Source organism: Salvia miltiorrhiza, chromosome 2 (assembly GCF_028751815.1).
Source record: "Salvia miltiorrhiza cultivar Shanhuang (shh) chromosome 2, IMPLAD_Smil_shh, whole genome shotgun sequence".
NCBI classification, from domain to species: Eukaryota; Viridiplantae; Streptophyta; class Magnoliopsida; order Lamiales; family Lamiaceae; genus Salvia; species Salvia miltiorrhiza.
The window spans coordinates 65741907-65760948 of record NC_080388.1 but is presented as its reverse complement, the minus strand read 5'-3'; the positions used below and the strand labels follow the sequence as shown (position 1 = coordinate 65760948).

Here is a 19042-nt window from a genome sequence, read left to right as displayed (position 1 = left end):
TCATAATCTCAATAGCAAATGTTCTTCTGAATTCGCCATTAACACTAGCTGTCCCATGCAAAGCATAACATTTGATCTTTTGCTTGTACCAGATAATATCTTCCTATAGAGGCAGTGTTTCATCATATTTTCATATTATTGTGAATTCATAATGTCATAAAAAGAATAGAAATAATTTTACACGAAGCGCTAAAAAAACGAAAAGAATCCTTGAAACGTCCACTTCAATGAACTTGAATATATCCATCTGACAAAACTCAAAATCAAAATGCGTCACAAAATTTAGGTGGACCCACGGACTCATGCCTGTGGGTCCCCGGAGGCTAGAATACGTATAAACCTTTTCTCTCAAGATTTAAATCTCTGTGCTGTAAGAACTCAAGCAGGGCAACACTTCATCAATCTTTCCAATACAAAGATGTTTGGCCACTTTTAAACGACAGAAAATGCAGCCTTAATTTACAAAAAAAAAAAATCAGAATAAATTATCCACATCTTACACCTTTAGTATTGGTAATAACATGTGATCAAAGAGATTTTTATTTTCTGGTATCCAAGGCTGATGCAGCAAGGTCAATATTAACCAGCAAACATGCATAAACCTTCTGCTTCAACTCATCAATCCTGTCCAAGACTTCACCTTTCTCCAATCCTGAGTTGCTTCTGACCTTATCCAACCACTCATTAGCTTGTTTGAGCTGCGACAACGTTAGAGCAATGTGGTTGTTCTGCTCAAGAACTCGCGCCAAGCTCTCCTTCCCCTTCTTCTCCTGGCTGCTGCTGCTACCCCGGAATCCGAATTCAAGGGCTTCTTCGAGGAACTTCAAGAACCAAGACCGTGTCTCGTTTGTTAGAATCCTCAACAGCTCCATCATCTCTTTTGAGTTGTCCAGCTTGGACCATTCCTGCTTCTCAGCATTGCTGAGTTGTGATGAGATCCTTGTGGTCTTGGTCGTGTTCTTGCCGTGCTTTCTGCTAGGCTTGTCCTTTTCTTGCAGTGTTGATGAGTTTGTGTGCAGATTGTCCCAGACTTGTTGTGTCGGTGTTGATGCGTCTGCTTTTTCGATCATAGTTTGCAGTGTGAAGAATCTTGATAGATGAAGATGTGGATTTTGGGGAGTGGCGGACGAGTAGAGATCACCAAACATGCTGCAAAAGTAGATTGAAACGAAGTAGTTTTGTGATGAGGTGAACATAATAGGGATGATTTGCATGGAGGGAGGCATTGTGGTAACCTTAGGCATTTGGCAAGATTTGCTGCCAAGTTTGCTTCTTTCTGAGCTTGTGCTGCTACAAGAGAAGCCAACTGACCCTTTCTGAGCATTCCCTTGTGACAAAATATATGTATCAGATAAGCTGGTGAGCTTCTCATAAATACGAGATTTAAGTATATATACCTTTCCAGGCTTGACAAGGGTGGGTGGCAGATTGCACCATGAGATGATTGCCTCGCCACATTCTTGCTTCTTGTTTTTGCCATTCATCAAACAAATCAACTCTTGTTTGTCTGAGGATTTTGCTGTCAGAATCTTGGAATTTGCCACTTGTGTTTCTGATTTCTTTGCTGATCCCTCTGGACTAGATTCCCTTGTCTGTAACAAAACCATGTTAGCAAGTATTCAATTCGGTTCAGTTTTTGCAAAAGGCTCACCTCAATGTTTGTGTGCATAGATCTCAAAGATGCAACTTTTTTAGCAAGCCCACCACTCTCACTCTCATTCTCTTTCCCATCCATTTCTTTCCCTTGAGCTTTGTGCTTCACCACAGCCTGCATATACCTAGACGCAACTCCACTCTTCTCCTCCTTGATCACAATCCTCTTCTTCCCACTCTCCCCTTTGGCCTCAACCACCATCTCATTCTCATTCAACTTGCCCTCCACATTCTCATTCCCGCCCTCCAGGAGCTGCATCAGATCCTTGGGGTTCCCGACAAAGGGGTGCCGCCCTGGGACCGGCCTTACCCCTACTAGGGTGGGCACGGGGGTGCCCGCCTCCATCTTGTCCACGTAGAAGAACTGGCCTAACTGCAGCTTGTTGTTGAGGATGAGATCGGTGTCTGCCTTGGAGAGAGACACGTATGTTGAATGGGAGGAATCCGAGACCTTGATGAAGAAGCCGTGATCCGGCCACAGCTCCGACCCGGAGATGGCGGGAACTATGCTGATCACCTGCAGCAGAGCTGATCGATACTCCCCTCGAACTTTTAGGTTGGAGTTTATGCTTTGGAGGAGCTTCATTAGCACTCCTGGCACTAGAGATGCCATTTATTGCACCTTTATCAATGTACAAAAACCATCAACAAAATATATGTGCACTTTCTCATCTGCACAAAGTAATTAATATTGAGTCTTCGGCAAAAAGAATGAAATATACCTGTCTGAAAAAGATCAAATCTGGTAGCAGGTGATCCAAATGGAAGAGATTAGTGTATATCTTGAAAAGCAAAGAGTGGGAGATAAAGAAAGTGTAGTAAGAAAAGAAAACAATTAGGTATTATCTATTTTTAGAAGCATGGTGCATTATTCAAACCAAACGATTGACAAGCGAGCATATTTGCAAGAAAATAGTAAAGATTCTTGCACAAAAATACCTGAGCAGAGAGATAGGTTGCAGTAAAACTTAGTTCCAAAGAGATTCGAATAAAAAAATGGAAAAAACTTGAAAAGAGAATATTTGGGGTGAAGGTGGTGGAAGGCATGAATGAAGTATGTGCATTACTTTACATGGGAGGCACGTAATGATCAACAACTTCCTCTTGTCTTTCAAGCCAAGGGACAATCTTCTCCTCCCTCTTCACAACCACTCTCAATTTACGATTTTGCCCTTCACTATCACAGCTTGGTTCCCTTTCCTTTTCGATCAAGGAGGAGTGGCTTAATTAATTGTCAAAACTCGAGAGTAATTATAATATCTTAGGCTATCAGAAACCCACGACATGATTGATTGGATTTTATAACCAGCTTTCAAAAGATTGGATACACCAACCTTGTCATTGTTCTGTTCTCGTTTCTGCGGCCAAGACAGTATTGTTTAAACTCAAATATATGTATCATTTGCTCATGATGATGTTTGAATACTTAAAAAGTCGTCGTATTTTCCTTCTTAGTATAACATGGTTTAGGTGTATCCCATGCATTATTATACTTTATATTAGGTAGAGTACAATTTTTTTTAAAAAAGTTAGGTAGAAATACATAGCAACTTATGTAGTATACACGTCCAAATCGACCGAATTCGAATCTTGTTATTACGTACAAGGACACCAGTTTAGGCATAATGATCAAACAAACAATCTATGTTTATGTTAGATTAAGTGCTTTTGTCGTGGGAGGATCACCACCAATGATAACCACCTTCATGCGTTGGTTTTTGAGTTAACCGGTAATCAAGCATCCGATAAAATAGTAATTTGCTATCATTGAAACATCTGCACGTTTAGTTGATTAATTCGATCCCATAATTATTTATTGCACAAAAGTCTATCAAGGTGCCCTAGTTAGTAGAGTGACGAGCACATTTGTGAATAGCGACTGCATGTAGCTAGAAGTGCAAAACACCAGCCATTAACCAGTAGCTATTTAACATGATAATTCATATTCAATTGTCGAAACTACATTTTTACATTAGCATGCAGCAAAAAAGATCTGACTGCAGAAAAGAATAATGCTCTTAGCTACCAAAATCACATCGTTGTTCCACCAATTGGAACTATGAATTCATCACATATACAGCATAACAATTAAATTCTACAAGATATAGCTAAATCCGGAGGAAAGCCACATAGTGTACCGCGATACTTATCTTGTGCAGGTAGAGAGTGCCGAGCTCAGTGGGGTGCTTATTATACAATAGCAATCTATGGATTGCAATGGCGGATGATGCATTTGTACGGTGGAGATGTTTTCAGAGACGAGATTATCGAAGCTTCGAGTCACTGCCCTTGCTCCGGAATGTTGATAATGAGAAAAACGATCTTGGAGCTGAAAAGTCAGTGTGTAAGCAAGACAAACTACCCGGTATGTGCGTGCATCATTAGTATCGATAAATAGCACCACACCCCCCTCAAAACAAAAAAATAGCACCACACCAAGAAGTCAAGAACAAGAAATGGAAAAGAATCTGATGTGAAATACAACTTATGACTCTTGTAGCACAATGATTCATGTCATAATATCAAAACCAAGGCAACGTTTCATAATATTTAAGTTTTTAGTCTTAAAAAATGTGGTAAAGTAAATTTTACCTTTGATGGTGCTTCCAGACATGTGATCTTCCCTGAGTTTGAAGTTGGCTGGAGGTGCTGGGATCAAATTCTGCGAAGATTGAACTGTGTAATAAAAAGGGTCACACGTCAACAACAAACCTTTAAATGCTCAAACCAGATCATTATGATACATAAGGTGCAAAAAAGAGTAAGTATTAGAATACAAAGTGAACAGTTCAAAAGGCTTCGAGAAGATTGCACCATAACCATATGCAGAGCAACCAATCTTTCCAATAATTATATTGCATAAACAGACACTGACGAAAAGCTCTATACCCTGTTTGATTTATGAGCTGAAAGGTAAACGACATTGATATGACTTGACGAACTGAAGTGATGATCGAGTGTGTTTATGTGCACAATCACAACAGTGAGCCATAAAAGTGGGAATGTCGTTTGAGCTAAAACAAGCATTCAAACACCGAGAAAAGATTATTCAACCATCACATAATGTTCTGCCCTGGATAAATTTAACGCACATTCATTCAAAGAGATTGCACTATTGATACAAAAATACTTACCAGTGGTATATGCAGAAGTCAGCACATGGAAGTAAAACTATGAAATCAAGATATACATACACATATGGAGAGTTTGACACAACAAATATCATAACTTATGAATAGAGATGTAAACATGAATATACGAACATATATCAAGAATCACCTGAATCATTGAAATACTCGCAATCATTGAAGCCATCCTCAGAAGCTTGAGCATGAGAAAATCCCATTCTCGACTTCCTCAGATCTTCAGATGACCTATTGGCAGGATCTCTTCCATCTTCAGTATCATCATCTCCTTCAGATGTGGTCGCAGAGATCCAGTCAACCAAACTCTCTGAACCACGACTTTTCCTTCCAAACTTCAGTAACCGTTTGAAGCCACGTGTCATATCCTTGCGGGGTACATTGTTGGAGGAATGGACAACCAACACGGGCTTTTGTGCAGTTCCCCATTTCTTCCTCATTCGAGCAGCATCAGTTTCTATTTGATTTAAGGAGTGTGAATTCCAAGAGGCAGGACTTCCTCCGGGAGAGTCCACCGAAGGATCAATATCAGACATCTCATGAGGGTAAGAAAAGGGATGCTGAGAATGTGAATTCCATGACACGGGACTTTCCCCCGACCAATCTGGTATAGATTCAACAGGGTGGAAGCTCGAAGGAATAGGCAACTTAGAACCTAAAGCTTGGTCCACAAGAGAAAAAGTTAAAGCACCATCACCATTTTCTGACCCAGAATTTACAGAATTCTCTGGTTCCAGGCCCTGTTTTAGTTCCTCATTGTCAGAAACACCCTGACCTTCAGTCTTTAAGCTCTCAAGTTCTTCCTCTCCATCATCGTCAACCGTACTTAAAAACTCCTCAGCTCCAGATTCTATATCACAATTTTCATCTTCATTGTGTATAAGCTCAGATACCCCCAAGGCCTTCTCCCTTGCAATGCTCGATTGAGAAACAAAGCTTTTTCGACTGCCCTTCTTAAGAAAAGGCTTGGCTACAACATTTTTCTGGATCTCCTCATTGAGTTTTGGTGTGGATACAACACCATCAGAATCCATGGACGACATTTCTCTAAAGTCGATTGGATTTGCAGAACTTTTCCTGAGCAACTGTGCTCGACGTGACTTATCTTCCCTAACAACAGCCGCTTCATCATTCGAGCTTTTGCTGCGGGCATAGCTTCTAACTTGTGTACGTGTTGTTTTATTGGCTCCAGATGGCTTGGTATTTTCTTTTCTCATTTCAGAAAAATTTGGAACAGATTGTGCAAGTGGATTCTCTGGTAGCATTCTTCGCTTCCCAGAACTAATGCTAGAATTTTTCGCAGCAGACCTTGGAACAGGAACTGCAGTGCGAGGAGTGGACAACGAACTTCTATTAATGGCTAAGTGCTTTTTCCCCGGGGCACCTCTAGAAATACCATCTCTAGATGAGGCATCATTCAAACCCTTATTCTCAATCAAATTATTCTGTTCTGCAAAGTCTGATGCTTCCTTATCATCGTCACTGTCCCCAAAATCTAAGTGTTGCTGTCAAAAGGAAACTTTTATATAGTCGGTTAAAAATCAACATAAGGCTAACTCCAGTAAATCCTAAAATTAGAAAATAGAAGTAAGATGGTTGCATTCATTAGAGACATATATCTCTATAACACAACTATAAATCTACCTGTTCCCTTTTCATAATTGACCTGCTATTATATGATCTGATTCGCTCAACACGTCGACGAGCACTTGATACAGAATCTTGTCTGTCTGCAGATCCAAAAAACTTGGCCTTCATCTCTGATCTATTCCTCTCAATGCTATCCTGCATAGATTTCAACCTGGCTTCTTTCTCTTCCCTGTTGGCACTCCACTCTTCCCTCAGCTTTGCATCCCTCTTTTGCATATACCTATCATAGAGCTTCCCTCGGGAGCTCTCTGTAACACTAAGATCAGAAAACTGCTTATTCATAGCATCACTGTCGTACTGGCTATCAACAGCTTTCATGGGGGAGGCCGTATCAAACTTGGTTGAGTTCTTAGAAATCCTACTAGGTTGAGATGACTGGTTGTTTTCATCTGCTATTGGTTTTGTGTACTGTAAACTACTTGATGATTCACGTGACGTTTCCCCTAACCTGCCTTTACGGGCAGAGTTGGATTGGTCTCCAGGGAGTCGCAATTTATGCTCAGCAAACATTTTTTCAAGCTCACTTGCTTTCATCTTCAAATCGTCAAGTTCCTGATTACCCTTTGATTGCCTCACTCTCTGAGCTTGGCCTGTGGGCGTTGAAAAAGAATCAAAATCTTCCTGAGCCTCTACTGTTACTTGGCCAGAAAATTGCACCGTGTTGTTTCCACTAGAACTAGCATCATCTCGCTGCACTCGTGCCCTCTTACCCAGCTCAGCTGTCAAAACTTGTCTGTTGAACTTCAATCTCTGAGGTCCAGAGTCTTCAAGATTCGACACACGAGTATCTGATACTTTCTCAGATACGTGGGATTCTTTCTTCCCAACAACTTCAGTTTTTCCCAATGGTGTCACCTCACGGGATGCCTTCTCAAATAGGCGGGATTCTTTCTTTTCGGCCACTTCAGTTTCCCTAACAGACCTCACCTCTTGCTGGGCAGGCGAAGAATCCCCTTCGATCCCCTTATAACGGGAAGCAAAGGCCTGCCTGATTCTTGATCCAGCACCACCATCGACTACCCCGGTTCCAGCTACAGCCTTCTGGGCAGATTTCACCCTAACTTCCATGATAGACTCATCCCTTGATTCAGAACTTTCACTTTGATCCGAACCTTCACTTTGCTGAGCAGATTTGCTCTGCATACGCCTAATATGAGACGGAGACGAAACCTGATCCTTGAACCCAGTCATATGTGTCTTTCCGCCACTGAACTCCTCGCCCCTCAATTTGCCTTGTTTCCCGAACCCAGTCACGCCATCAGTTTTACCCGTATCCGTTGTTCTAAAATCATCCTCCGCTCTTTCTTTATTCTCAAACCTGTTTATAAACGACCTTGACTGAGTCTTTCCACGTTCTTGATCTTTGAAAACATCACTTTCAACAGATGCCGTATTGGAAATACTCTTCTTAGACTCAATCAATTGCTCAGAACTAGAAAAAGCAACACCTTTCGCTCTGCCGTCCCCATCCCGACCAGAGCTAGGCAAAACCTTCATTTCCGGCTTAGCAGCAGATGCATTATCATCATTCAAAGTCGAAACTTTCCCGTCCAAAGAAGCCGCTGCAGGTGCCGTATTACAGGTTGGGCTATCGACATCCTTCTTGTCGGAACTCAGATCAATGCTGATGCTCATATCACTAGCGCCGCTCCACCTTCTGAAAACCGCCCTCTCTGAAACGTCGGACGACAACCTCCGCAGCTCGACGGGCTTCACGACGGCTGGCTTCCCACCGGAATTTTCTTTCTGCTTATTCTCAAACATGTTGATTCGGTCCTGCACACTGAGCCGCCTCGACGGCTGACTCGCTTGAATCGACTGGACCTGATCGGGGGTCGAGCTCTCATCCTTGGCACCTTTTTCTGCAGCGGCGCTGCTGCTTGGTTTTTTTCCGGCTTCACTCTCGACGCTGGACTCTCTGCTGAAAGCGCGACGTGTGGGGAGATCCGCGCGTTCGCGGCGCGGCGGCGGAGAAGGTGGCGCGTCGTCGTCGTCGTCGTCGATGGACATGTCGGAGCCGTAGGAGGCGCGATCGTCTGACACAGATCTCCATGGATGGGTGAGTTCGGGCCGTCTCTCGTTTAGCGATTTGAACTTGCCGCATGCTTCGCTGAAAACACAGATCAGATTTCAGAGAGAGGAATGGCCCAATTACTAAGGCCCAATTTAATATCTTTGGGCCCAATATATATGCATCCAAGACACTCTTAAAATTCGCAAGGCCCATATCTTTTATACAATATTTTTGGGAGTATTTCTTAATTTTGAAAATGATAACATAAACCTCAAGGTCCGGGTTCGAGTCACCATTGAGAAAATGGAAAATTATTATTGCTCCTTTTCATTTTCTTAAGGAAAAAAAAAAGAACTATAAACATAACCTGAGACAAGTTTAGACCTGCCTTATTACAGAGGATTCGTTTATTATAGTATTAAAACTTTTCTTCTCTTCTCTAACGTAACTGAGTATATGGATAATGTCATTTTAAACACCGTACAAATAGAGAAGACAGTGCAAGTTTCAAGAGTCCTTACTTAAGGCGATGAGCACCGAAGCTATCTGCAAAGTTGTGAAGTTCCGAGACTGTGTGAATATTGAAGCCGGCGGCAGCGGCGCGAGCACAGGCATTCGATAGGTCCTGACGGGCTGCAACGAGCCTCACGTCGATAGCCCTCAGAAGCTCCTTCCTGCATTCATGACAACAATGAATACAGAACAAGATGCAGTCGACGTAGGGAGAATGAGGAAAGAAAACACAAACTAAGGAACTGCAAACATTGAGTTATATCCAGCTTGGCAGCAGATATAAAGAATTTCATTTTCCTCAATAGCCTATGCTGAAATCCTTAAAATATGTGACAGTTTGAACTAGTTTTTCATTTGTTACACAGTAAAACTGTAAAAGGGTCATCAATTTATCAAAATAATATTATTAAAACCACCTTGAGTAATACAATATCATCATCAATCAATTCACACTAGCACTCAAGAAATAAACCAACAGTGAAGGAGTTAGGAGCTCATACTTTGTGGCATCATCTCCAGATGTCGCCCCAGAACCACCTCCACCTGTAAACGATAGATTCGATGACTAACGGGATGATCATCATATATTACTTATAACACCAGTGAGAAAAAGAGAACTGGTTTAATAAAAACCCTGAATATGATATTATACGCAAGGCAACACAGTTGAAAAGCTCAGGAAATTTCCCATGCCAAGAAATGTTCCAACTGCCCCTAATATCTTATGATTGATAAGTAGGTTATAGGTAATGCAATTAAATTAAAGTGCAATCTTTATCAAATGTCAATTAAGTTTTCTAAAGTAAGCCAATGTCACACTGCTGGCAGGCAGGCCTACCATTTGCCATTTACAGATGATGTTAATAGAACAGAACTGCAAAAGCTTCATACAATCCCAGTAAAACATAGCCTTCTGTATGAGTCGAGCACTAGCCCGAAACTTTTAAGTATATAAGTTATAGTGTTATGTGGAAGTGAGACAGTGCAAGCTATTTTATTAGGAGAACCAACGTAAGGATACTTTGTGGTATGTTCTTTTTATAATAGAAGGCTTACTTGTTTTTAGATCAAGCATTCAAAAGATAGGAGGATTCATGAACACCGATGAATTAATGCAAAATCTTATCTTGAGGTATAGCTGCTAATGAGTCAGTGCAAGCCAAAGCACAAGTTCTTGCATTAATCATAGGAAGAGTAGGTTTACTTTCTAGAGAACATAAACTAAACCAAATAGCTATCACAAGAGAATTGTACATAGACAATCGTCTAGAACAAAATGATCTAGAGCTAATATATAGTTATAGAGTTATACTGTTAATTTTTTTCAGGCCATCTAATTTCCTTTGTTCATGCTGAATGCATCTCATTTCAACATTCATCTTCCAGTTTCCTTTTATTTCATCATAAAGAAGAGGAGGAAAAAGAAACAAACATGACATGCAAGCTCCTTTTATTCATAGCAATAGAAGATATAGATAAACTAGAAAATATATCAACAAGTAATAGGAAACCATACCAGAAAGTTGATCTCCTGCTCCCTGAAATCGATAAGAAGAGAAATTAGACAAAATTCTTCAAGAGAGTTGCCAGTTAAAACTTCTGCTACAGAAATAAATAACCTGCGAATATATCCTTCGAGCAGCTTCCAACTGAGACATCTCAGCATCCAAGGTATTGACCAGTTCCAAAACTTCAGGTGTGCTCACAAATCTTACAAACCTAGATATTAAAATTGTTAAACACACACATTAGATTTGGTGTTGCATGCATAACAAGGTTTACTAGTAAGTTGCGAATCACACTACCTCTCTAGTGTACCCTTGGTGAACCACGCTTCAGCATTCTTATGGCGACTAGCTTCAAGCTTAACCGACTGTGCAGCAGAGGCAACTTGTTCCTCTGCAATCTGTAAATGTGAAACGAATGGTTTAAGCAATCCTGAGGCTAGTTTCTCTGTGCTCCCATCACTCGAAACAAACAATTCGCATCTGGCCAAAAGGATATCATAGTGAATATCTAACATCTGGAAATGGTCAAATCATCACGAAAACAATCATTATGCTTATCTAACCGTGAGCGCTTCGGAGAAAGCTGAAATACAGCATAATCAAGAGGCGCATCTGACTTCAGCTTTGCCATACTAGTGAAAGGCAATATTTTCTTGGTCTCTTTCACATATGCGATTCCATTGCCAAGATATACCAAAATTAAGGTACTTGTACTTCCAAGTTGTTGCAGCCTGTATCAGGAGTATAAAAGGTTAGATTAAAAGCAAATTCAGATAAGTTAGATTATAAGCAAGCCCAAATGCATTAATTGAGATAATTTAGATAAAAAAATCATGTCCCAACTCATTAATTTAGATGGAATCAAATCCAACTCACGCAATGCACTTCCGCAAATATTCATATACTGAGATTAAAAGTAAGCAAACCAATAAGATGATAGCTCACGAGCAAGATCGTAATTCAAAATCTAATCTTTAACAAATAACTAATATTTAATCAGATCTGAATAAACCCAGAAAAAAGTAAATAACCTTAATTAAATGCTAAACACAGATTCAGCTCGAAATAATCCCGACGCAAACATCAGCTCAATCAAAACAAGCAATGCCAAAAAATGGAACCTTTACAGCAACTAAGCAACAAAACTTACAAACCCAGAAAATCCGTATTAGCTCAAATCAACTAAACACCAAACCAATTGAGCAAAATCAGGAGCTGACCTCAGCAATGCCAATGCGGAGATCTTCAGTTCGGTAAGCCGATCGTCGGATTCAAATTCAACCACCCACGAAATCAAAATGCAATTCGATATTCAAAAGAAATGCGAGGGTTTCGGGGCTTTACAGTTCAAATAATAATTAAAAAAAAGAAAGAACCCTACAAAAGGGTCTTAGGTTTTACTCCTTTCTTTAGTAAAAATAAATAAAAATAGCAATGTAATATATGTGGTGTGTGTATGTATATGAATATATGACTCTTTCTTTTTCTTCCAGCTTCTCTCTCTCTAAATATACGTACGGCGAGACGTAGAAAACTGTGTTTAGAGGGAGAGAGAGAGAGGGTGGAGTGCAGAAGAAGAATGGAAATGGCGTTCGATGCTGTTACAGTATGTGATTTCAAACAATAAAAATCAAAATTCTTTATCTTCTTTTTTTCTGAAAAAATATAAATTACTCTATTTTTGCTGGACTTTTTGTTATTTGTAGAAATGTTTTTTAACTGCGAATGAAAGACAAAGGAGACAGTCTCTGATGATTTGTGGAACTGTGGATGTTTTTCTACCTTTAAAAATACATGATACTACCATCATTATAAAATTATTCAAATTGCATTCACCCCCCTATATTTTCTCTTATTATTGCACTCTACTCCTTATAAGTTATAACTATAAAATAAAAGTCGATTATGATTGCACTAATTTTGTTTTAATTTTGATATAGTTGTAGGTGATCTTATTTATCGTGCCTTAACTACGAGGTTACAAAAATATAACCAAACGAATATTTTCTAGACTATTGAAAACCTGCATTGAGTGCTAAGTTTTTGCAATCTTAGAAGCTAATTTATGTGTGGAATTTCTTTCATGTTTTTGGATATTTCGATAAAAAAAGAAAAAGGAAATTTTACATATGCATACAATGATACAATCTAATAATTTCATTCGAAATAGTAATTAGTTATTAATTGAATGGGATGGCATCGGCCATGACTTCCACTGTCGTGAAATTTGAGACCTTTTTCCAATTTGGTGGATTAACAAAATTTATGAAATGAACAACGATGGCAAGGCCCCTCCAAATAATACTCGTATCGACCAAATTAAACCAACACAAAGTTGAGAATGATAAATAGTTATGTTTACTGAAATTAAGAAATTTCAACATTGTTCGAAGTCGTTATTATAGGTTATATATATGAATCCTCAATGTATATTGCATTGCGAAAGTCAAAATAGTAGTAGTATTTTCATTTTAAACCATGCATGCATGATCAGTTTCGAGAGGTACTTAATTTTCAAGCTTGAATATTTTTAATTTTTTACTAAATGAAACATTTTTTAGCACCTTGAATAAATTAGGGTACTTAAATTATGATTGGCAAGATCATAATTTAACTAAACCCCGGAATCTAGTGGAGTATTTATATTTGTCAAGTTTTTATAGAATTATTTGTATATTTGAAGGAAAATAAACAAAATTCAAGAGACATGCTTTGCTAAATATACATATTTAAACTTTACAATTTAAAATTTCTGATTTATTATTATTATTAACTAATCTCAAACATAATAATTGATTATTTTAAATTCTGACAAATCTGACCAAATCGCCGAATCCCACCTTCTTCTGCTCATTCTTATAAAAATCGCTTCTGTAATCAATTGTTTTTACAGGTTTATTCCATTATACCAAAAGAAACAAAACTTACATCAAAAGGGAAACTTATGCTTTGGAACGTCAATTCGCGAAGTTATATCAAGCTTAGTTATTTTCTATTCGGATTGAATAGTTTTTAAATTATAAAATTTCGACCTTAATTAATCTTTTTTATGTTAATTCAAATTAATCAATCAATTTTGAAATAAATTGACATACATACTATATTAAAAAGTGAATATTCAATTTTAAATCTATTTTAAATTAATTTCAAATCAAATACCTAGAAATGAATGTCATAATCCATGCAAAATAAATATAAAAAATATACATGAAAATCAAATTAGCAATTCATTAACCCCTCAATTCACTAATATTTAAATTTTAAATTTATTCATTTTTAATTTCTTCAATTTTTTTCTCATTTTGTAGATAGAGCACATTTTTTCCATTTTCATTTAACTAGAACTGTCATTAGTGTGATTCATGGTGATAGTTATAGACTTGTAGTTATAAAATAAATAAATATGTTAAATAAAATTATATATTTATTCAGTTTTCTTAAACTAAATTAAACATTGTTATTCTATCATAATTGTATAATGCCCTGTTAATAAATTTTTATATAAAACAAATAAAAATTCATAATTTTAAAAAATATATTATTAAAATTAAAAGAAATATAAAATTTAAAAATATTCAAAATTATAACTTGTTCAGTTTATTACTTAAAAATATAAATTATTTATTATGTTAAGAATTTTAAATTATCATAACTTATTCAGTTTAAATCTATTTTGTAAATATCATAGACTTCATCCATCAACGAAGTATTTTCCTCGGTTAAGAGATACTGATTTTAAGAAAAGTTATTTGTATATTTGGTGAGTGTAGAAGGAGTCCTAACAATAAAAAATTGTGATAATTAGTGAATTTATGTGATCCGTTAACGGCAATATGTGTAAATATTATGTTTAAAAAACTAATAAAAAAAGTTTTGTGGACAGGCGAAAATGAAAATTAGGAAGATGTTTCATGAACATAGTAAGTATCAAATTAAAGGTTATGATCTTTCATTCGTAAGGTATATTACATATCTATAATAAGGCACTTTCAATTTGAAATCAAATTCAAAATTGAGTGACAATTTTGTTATTATAATAAAGATGAAGGTATCTTTGTAAATTAATGTTCTTTTTTATCTTATTTTTCTTTGTCTTCTTAATTTTCTATTTTAGTTCTTTTATAAAATTGAAAAATTAGGCTAATTATAAAATAGTATTTGATATGCATGTCAAACTAAAGATCACGACAAAAACTTTAATTTGGTATATGTTATGTAAATTTTCGATTTAAAATGTAAAAGTCATATTTATTTAAATATTAAAACTTAAAGAAAATTCTTTGTTCTCTCTCATCTTTATTTGAATAAAATTATTTTTAATTATTTTTAGTTTTATTTTTTTTCTTTTTAATTTATTTATTTTCTTAATGCTTTTGCTTCTTAATAATATCATGGAATCTTTTTTGTTTTTTATATATTTAGCTCGAATATCTTCGGTTAAAATTATTATTTTTTTATTATATTTATAAATATGATAACTGACTTGGTATCAAATATATATATATATATATAAAGAAAAATTTTTTTAAAAATATATGCATTGCATGGGTGCAAATGCTAATTTTATTCAAAACATGATTAAATATAAATCAAAAAGATAAATTAAATGAAAAAAAAAACTACTCTTTCCATCCCATTAGTAATATCCGGTGTTCTATTACTTTAAGGCATGAAGATTAATAAAAAGTGTAGTTAGTATATAAAGTAAGTTAACCAGGGGGCTTAGCCCACTGGCCACCGGGTCCTCACTTAAGTGAAGTGACCCGGGTTCGATCCCTCTTGGGAGTGAATTGGAGATTGGAGATATAAGGTGGTTCTTGGAGTGGATGGGGAACTAACTACTAACATCTAACATGACTTTGTCCGATCAAAAAAAAAAAAAGTAAGTTGATGAAAGATATTTAATGATTATTTTAAATTAGTTAGTGTATAAGTGGGTTGGTTCCACCATTAATAATATTTTAAATAGTTAGATTTTTACTAAAAAGTGTATGAAAATAAGAACATATCAAATATTTTTATTTTAAAAAACAGTAAATCGATATACAATCTCATTTAATATAATTTATATTTTTATTATATATATTAGCTATAATTATTACTGCCCATCACACAAATAGTTTTTCTAGTTTATATTTATGCCCAAACAAGATAATTATGAATAAACTATCAAGTTTTTTTAAAAAACAAATAAATTAAACAATCAAGTTAACTGCAATCACCACAATATTTCAGATTTTTGTATTGAAATGGTTATGTCCTTGGGTCTTGAACCAAATGAGAATTTTTAGTGTCTCAATTTTACTGTTTACAAATTACATGAGGCCTCCTCAATATTCATGCTTACAAATAAATAATGATTATATAAATATATTATTGATATACACCCAATTACAACAGCACATCATTCATTTATAAGTCTTGATCTACCTATCAAATCGACACTAGTCTTTATTTAAAATCAATACCTATATCAGATGTCTCATTAATCTATTCAACTTTGGATTTCTTCTTCGTCCTTTCCGATTTCCTCCTTTCGTTTTCACGTAATCTTAAGTAGTTTAGTGTATACCGTCTATATCATGAATCACTACAATAAATTTGTTTACATGTATCTATTTTTATATCAAGGAGTGGGGCCAATTAATCGGCCTCTCGATTAAAATGAATCACTGTTAAAAAAAGAAATCCACAAAAATACATGCATGATTGTATAATTTGTATTGGATTCACTCTAAATCAACTCATACATGATGATACAAAGTAACGAATTGAAAGCGACTGATCTGATATGGGCTATTTGCAGCCCACTAAACATAATAATGGCCGAGGCCCAATACGGATTAACTGTCAAATTTCATTTCTCAACTTCTTAAGTCAATTTGGTCCATTTGGATCTCCAGAAAACATTACTCAGCCCAAACTAATTAAGAAAGTGGCTATTGCGAAATTACCCATTTTTAGCAGCTTTGGACGCAGAAAAGCAATATCGGATAACTACTCTTTTTTTCCTTTTTTTTTTAATGAGATGAGAGGTGCTAAAAAATCACTGAACTAAGTTAAAAATATACTTCATCCGTGTACAAAAAATTTGCCATAAGTTTTTATAAAATGTGTGTGAAATTATTAGTGGAATAAGGAATCTTCTTTGAATGTGAGTGAAATTGTATGAACCATACTATTATAAATGAAAATTACAAATTTTAAGTGAATAAATTAAAAAGAAAATTGTAACAGATTTTTCGTGGACGAAGAAAGTAAGTATAAGAAAGAGGGTTAGGTTTGTTGAAGCTCCCCCGTCACATTCTAATAGCATGTTTGATTTCCATCGCAAATTAACTTTAGTTAATTAAACTTGAGATAATTAGTATGGCTCTAGTAGATTAGTATTATATTTTAGGTGATTGATATGTAATATTAAAAACTTAGATAACACACACACAGAGTTTGGTTTCCTTGTTTAACTTGAAGACTAATATACAGTTTTACAAAAATGCCCTTAATAAAATAAAAAAATTACAAGAGTGCCTATCACTTATCAAATTACCTTTCCATTTACCAAATCAAAACTAGTTTCACGCAGATGAAAATTTTGGCGGGTGGGGTTTTCCCAATTTCTCCATCTTCCTCAAGCTATGGCTCTAATCTCTGCGTGACCCCATTTTCAAGCAGCGAAATTGTTGAAGTTTACCAAAATCGCTCACATCCCTACTACTCTCCTCTGGAAATTTGGCACCGGTGCTCTCGATTTCGTTCGACATGAGTTCTACCCAAGAAGGTATGTAGATTTCCTTTACAATATTTTTGCTTCATAATAATCGTCCATTTATCACTTGTTCATGCTAATTGACCTCGATTTGTTAAGCGAAACGATCGATTCTGTACTTTGTCAAATTTATCAGTTTTACCCTAACATTGTGGTCTAGTACAGAAAATCGTTGTTTCGTTGATGTAGCTTTTTAATTTTTAGAAAAATCATATATTTGTAGATTATCTAATACTTGTGCTGCGCATTTTCATGAGATTTGGATACAGCTAGTGGCGGAGATGGAGGCAAGGCTAACAAAACCGATAAGACCAGACGTATTTGGTCCCCACGCGAGGAAGACATCCTTATTGCAGCGCTTAAAGAACTGGTTGCTCAAGGATGGAAATCAGACAATGGGTTTCGAGGTGGGTATCTTAAGAAGCTTGAAGACACGATGAAAAGAGAGTTTCCTGGGACGGACCTGAAAGGAACACCTCATATCAATTCTAAGCTGTGTACGTGGAAGAAAAATTACAATTCTCTAATCGAAATCTTGAAGCCGAGTGGAGTTGGGTTCAATCTGAAAGGAACATTCATGATTGATATTGATAATCATCAATGGGATGAAGTTCTAAAGGTAATCATCACATGAGAAAAAGGCAAAGAAGTTAATCTTATTATTTAGATTCATGAGTTTCTATAGCTGTCATGGTTAGATATTATTGTTCAAGTTTATTTTCCCAGTATATAGAATTGTTTATGTTGGTATTGTTGAGTATGCTCTCTTTCTTTTTATTAACATAATTATTTTGGGAATGAGACTCCTTAAATTTTGTATATACATGGTTTTGTTGGCAGAAGGATAATAATGCGAGGAACATGCGCTTTAAGCCTTGGCCTTATCTGGATGATTGGAAAGAGATTTTTGGGAAAGACAGGGCAACTGGCCAGTCTGCTGAGGACATTTTCGATGCTCTCGGTAAGTTGCCACGTGACGACAACTTGGAAGAAGATGGAATAGATAGCGAATTCAGAGCATTGGATGAGCAAGTTGAAACAGAAAATGGTGAAAATAGTTCTATAGGCCAACAAGCTGAGCAAGTTTGTAAGTCTAAAAGCAAGAAACGCAAATCAGGAGATGGCCTCGAAAATCTGTTCGCACTTATAGGTGATATTGGCCGTGAAACAGCATCTAGAATGGACATAATGTGCAGTAGAATTGGCTACGATCATGACTTAGCAAAGGCGAGGAAGGATGCGTTCGAATGCCTGAGTAACATGCAAGGTATCTCCGAAGATGAAAAGTTTGATGTCTGCGAAATTTTAAACGAGAAAGTGTCGTGCCTTGAGATGTTCAGGAGCTTACCAGAAAGTTCTCGGGAAAGCTATGTGTATCGTCTTCTTAGAAAAAGATAGAGAAGTTGCTTGGATTGTAATGACTGAAGAAGGGCAGACGAGCTTGAAGTTTTTGGTTTAAACTTTTGATTTTGTAACTAGATATGTGCTTGTTTTTTTACAGCATGGAAGACAATTATGTAATCCTTATATTCAGTTCTAGAAATCCCCTATGGTTCAAGCAGGGAATTATGTAATTAAGTAATCTTGTAGGCTGATGAACCTTTTGCTTGAAGTTAGTTATGTCTATCTAATGTACTTGTTTAAGCATTTATTTTGGAATGCATGGTGAATCTTGTACTGTGATTTAAGGATTGTTTAAGAATTGTGTGGCTGTGTTATTGAAAAAAAAGTTTCAGAATTTGCAGGTTAGTTCAAGACAGATTGGTTGGGGGTTTTGTCGAACATATCTAAGCAT

The 19042-nt window shown here is 36.4% G+C and overlaps 3 protein-coding genes across 7 annotated transcripts; 1 reads left to right on the top strand and 2 right to left on the bottom strand.

Annotated features, from left to right (window-relative positions):
- Positions 1-329: 329 nt before the first annotated feature.
- LOC131013097 (uncharacterized) lies at positions 330-3152 on the bottom strand. 5 transcript variants are annotated; one of them, XM_057941107.1, is made up of 6 exons: positions 2593-2732; positions 2376-2435; positions 1652-2275; positions 1398-1592; positions 1236-1327; positions 330-1149 (listed from the first exon to the last, which is right to left on the bottom strand). In XM_057941107.1, exons 3-6 carry the CDS (start codon positions 2264-2266, stop codon positions 540-542), a joined length of 1512 nt encoding a protein of 503 aa, XP_057797090.1. In that variant the 5' UTR covers positions 2267-2275; positions 2376-2435; positions 2593-2732; the 3' UTR covers positions 330-539. The 5 variants fall into 5 exon arrangements, with proteins under 5 accessions (XP_057797090.1, XP_057797089.1, XP_057797087.1 ...); XM_057941106.1 differs by having other exon boundaries at positions 330-1316; positions 2376-2395; positions 2721-3152; XM_057941104.1 differs by having other exon boundaries at positions 330-1316.
- Positions 3153-3565: 413 nt separating this feature from the next.
- On the bottom strand, positions 3566-12238 carry LOC131013096 (uncharacterized). The gene is made up of 11 exons (XM_057941101.1): positions 11702-12238; positions 11045-11212; positions 10779-10961; positions 10593-10692; positions 10490-10511; positions 9474-9516; positions 8982-9134; positions 6441-8556; positions 4933-6301; positions 4246-4329; positions 3566-3982 (listed from the first exon to the last, which is right to left on the bottom strand). Exons 2-11 carry the CDS (start codon positions 11110-11112, stop codon positions 3918-3920), a joined length of 4203 nt encoding a protein of 1400 aa, XP_057797084.1. The 5' UTR covers positions 11113-11212; positions 11702-12238; the 3' UTR covers positions 3566-3917.
- Positions 12239-16793: 4555 nt separating this feature from the next.
- Positions 16794-18931, top strand: LOC131013094 (uncharacterized). The gene is made up of 3 exons (XM_057941100.1): positions 16794-17259; positions 17517-17866; positions 18088-18931. The coding sequence occupies exons 1-3, from the start codon at positions 17241-17243 to the stop codon at positions 18643-18645; spliced, it is 927 nt and encodes a 308-aa protein (XP_057797083.1). The 5' UTR covers positions 16794-17240; the 3' UTR covers positions 18646-18931.
- Positions 18932-19042: the final 111 nt, after the last annotated feature.

Coding starts and splice junctions, on each gene's coding strand:
- LOC131013094 (XM_057941100.1), top strand. Junction 17,867..18,087: donor AATGGGATGAAGTTCTAAAG/GTAATCATCACA, acceptor TTTTGTTGGCAG/AAGGATAATAATGCGAGGAA.
- LOC131013096 (XM_057941101.1), bottom strand. CDS start 11,112: ATGGCAAAGCTGAAGTCAGATGCGCCTCTTGATTATGCTGTATTTCAG. Junction 8,557..8,981: donor TTCGGTGCTCATCGCCTTAA/GTAAGGACTCTT, acceptor CTGTGTTTTCAG/CGAAGCATGCGGCAAGTTCA. Junction 3,983..4,245: donor GTCTGGAAGCACCATCAAAG/GTAAAATTTACT, acceptor CTGACTTTTCAG/CTCCAAGATCGTTTTTCTCA.
- LOC131013097 (XM_057941106.1), bottom strand. CDS start 2,266: ATGGCATCTCTAGTGCCAGGAGTGCTAATGAAGCTCCTCCAAAGCATA. Junction 1,593..1,651: donor CTATGCACACAAACATTGAG/GTGAGCCTTTTG, acceptor GTTTTGTTACAG/ACAAGGGAATCTAGTCCAGA. Junction 1,317..1,397: donor CCCTTGTCAAGCCTGGAAAG/GTATATATACTT, acceptor GGGAATGCTCAG/AAAGGGTCAGTTGGCTTCTC.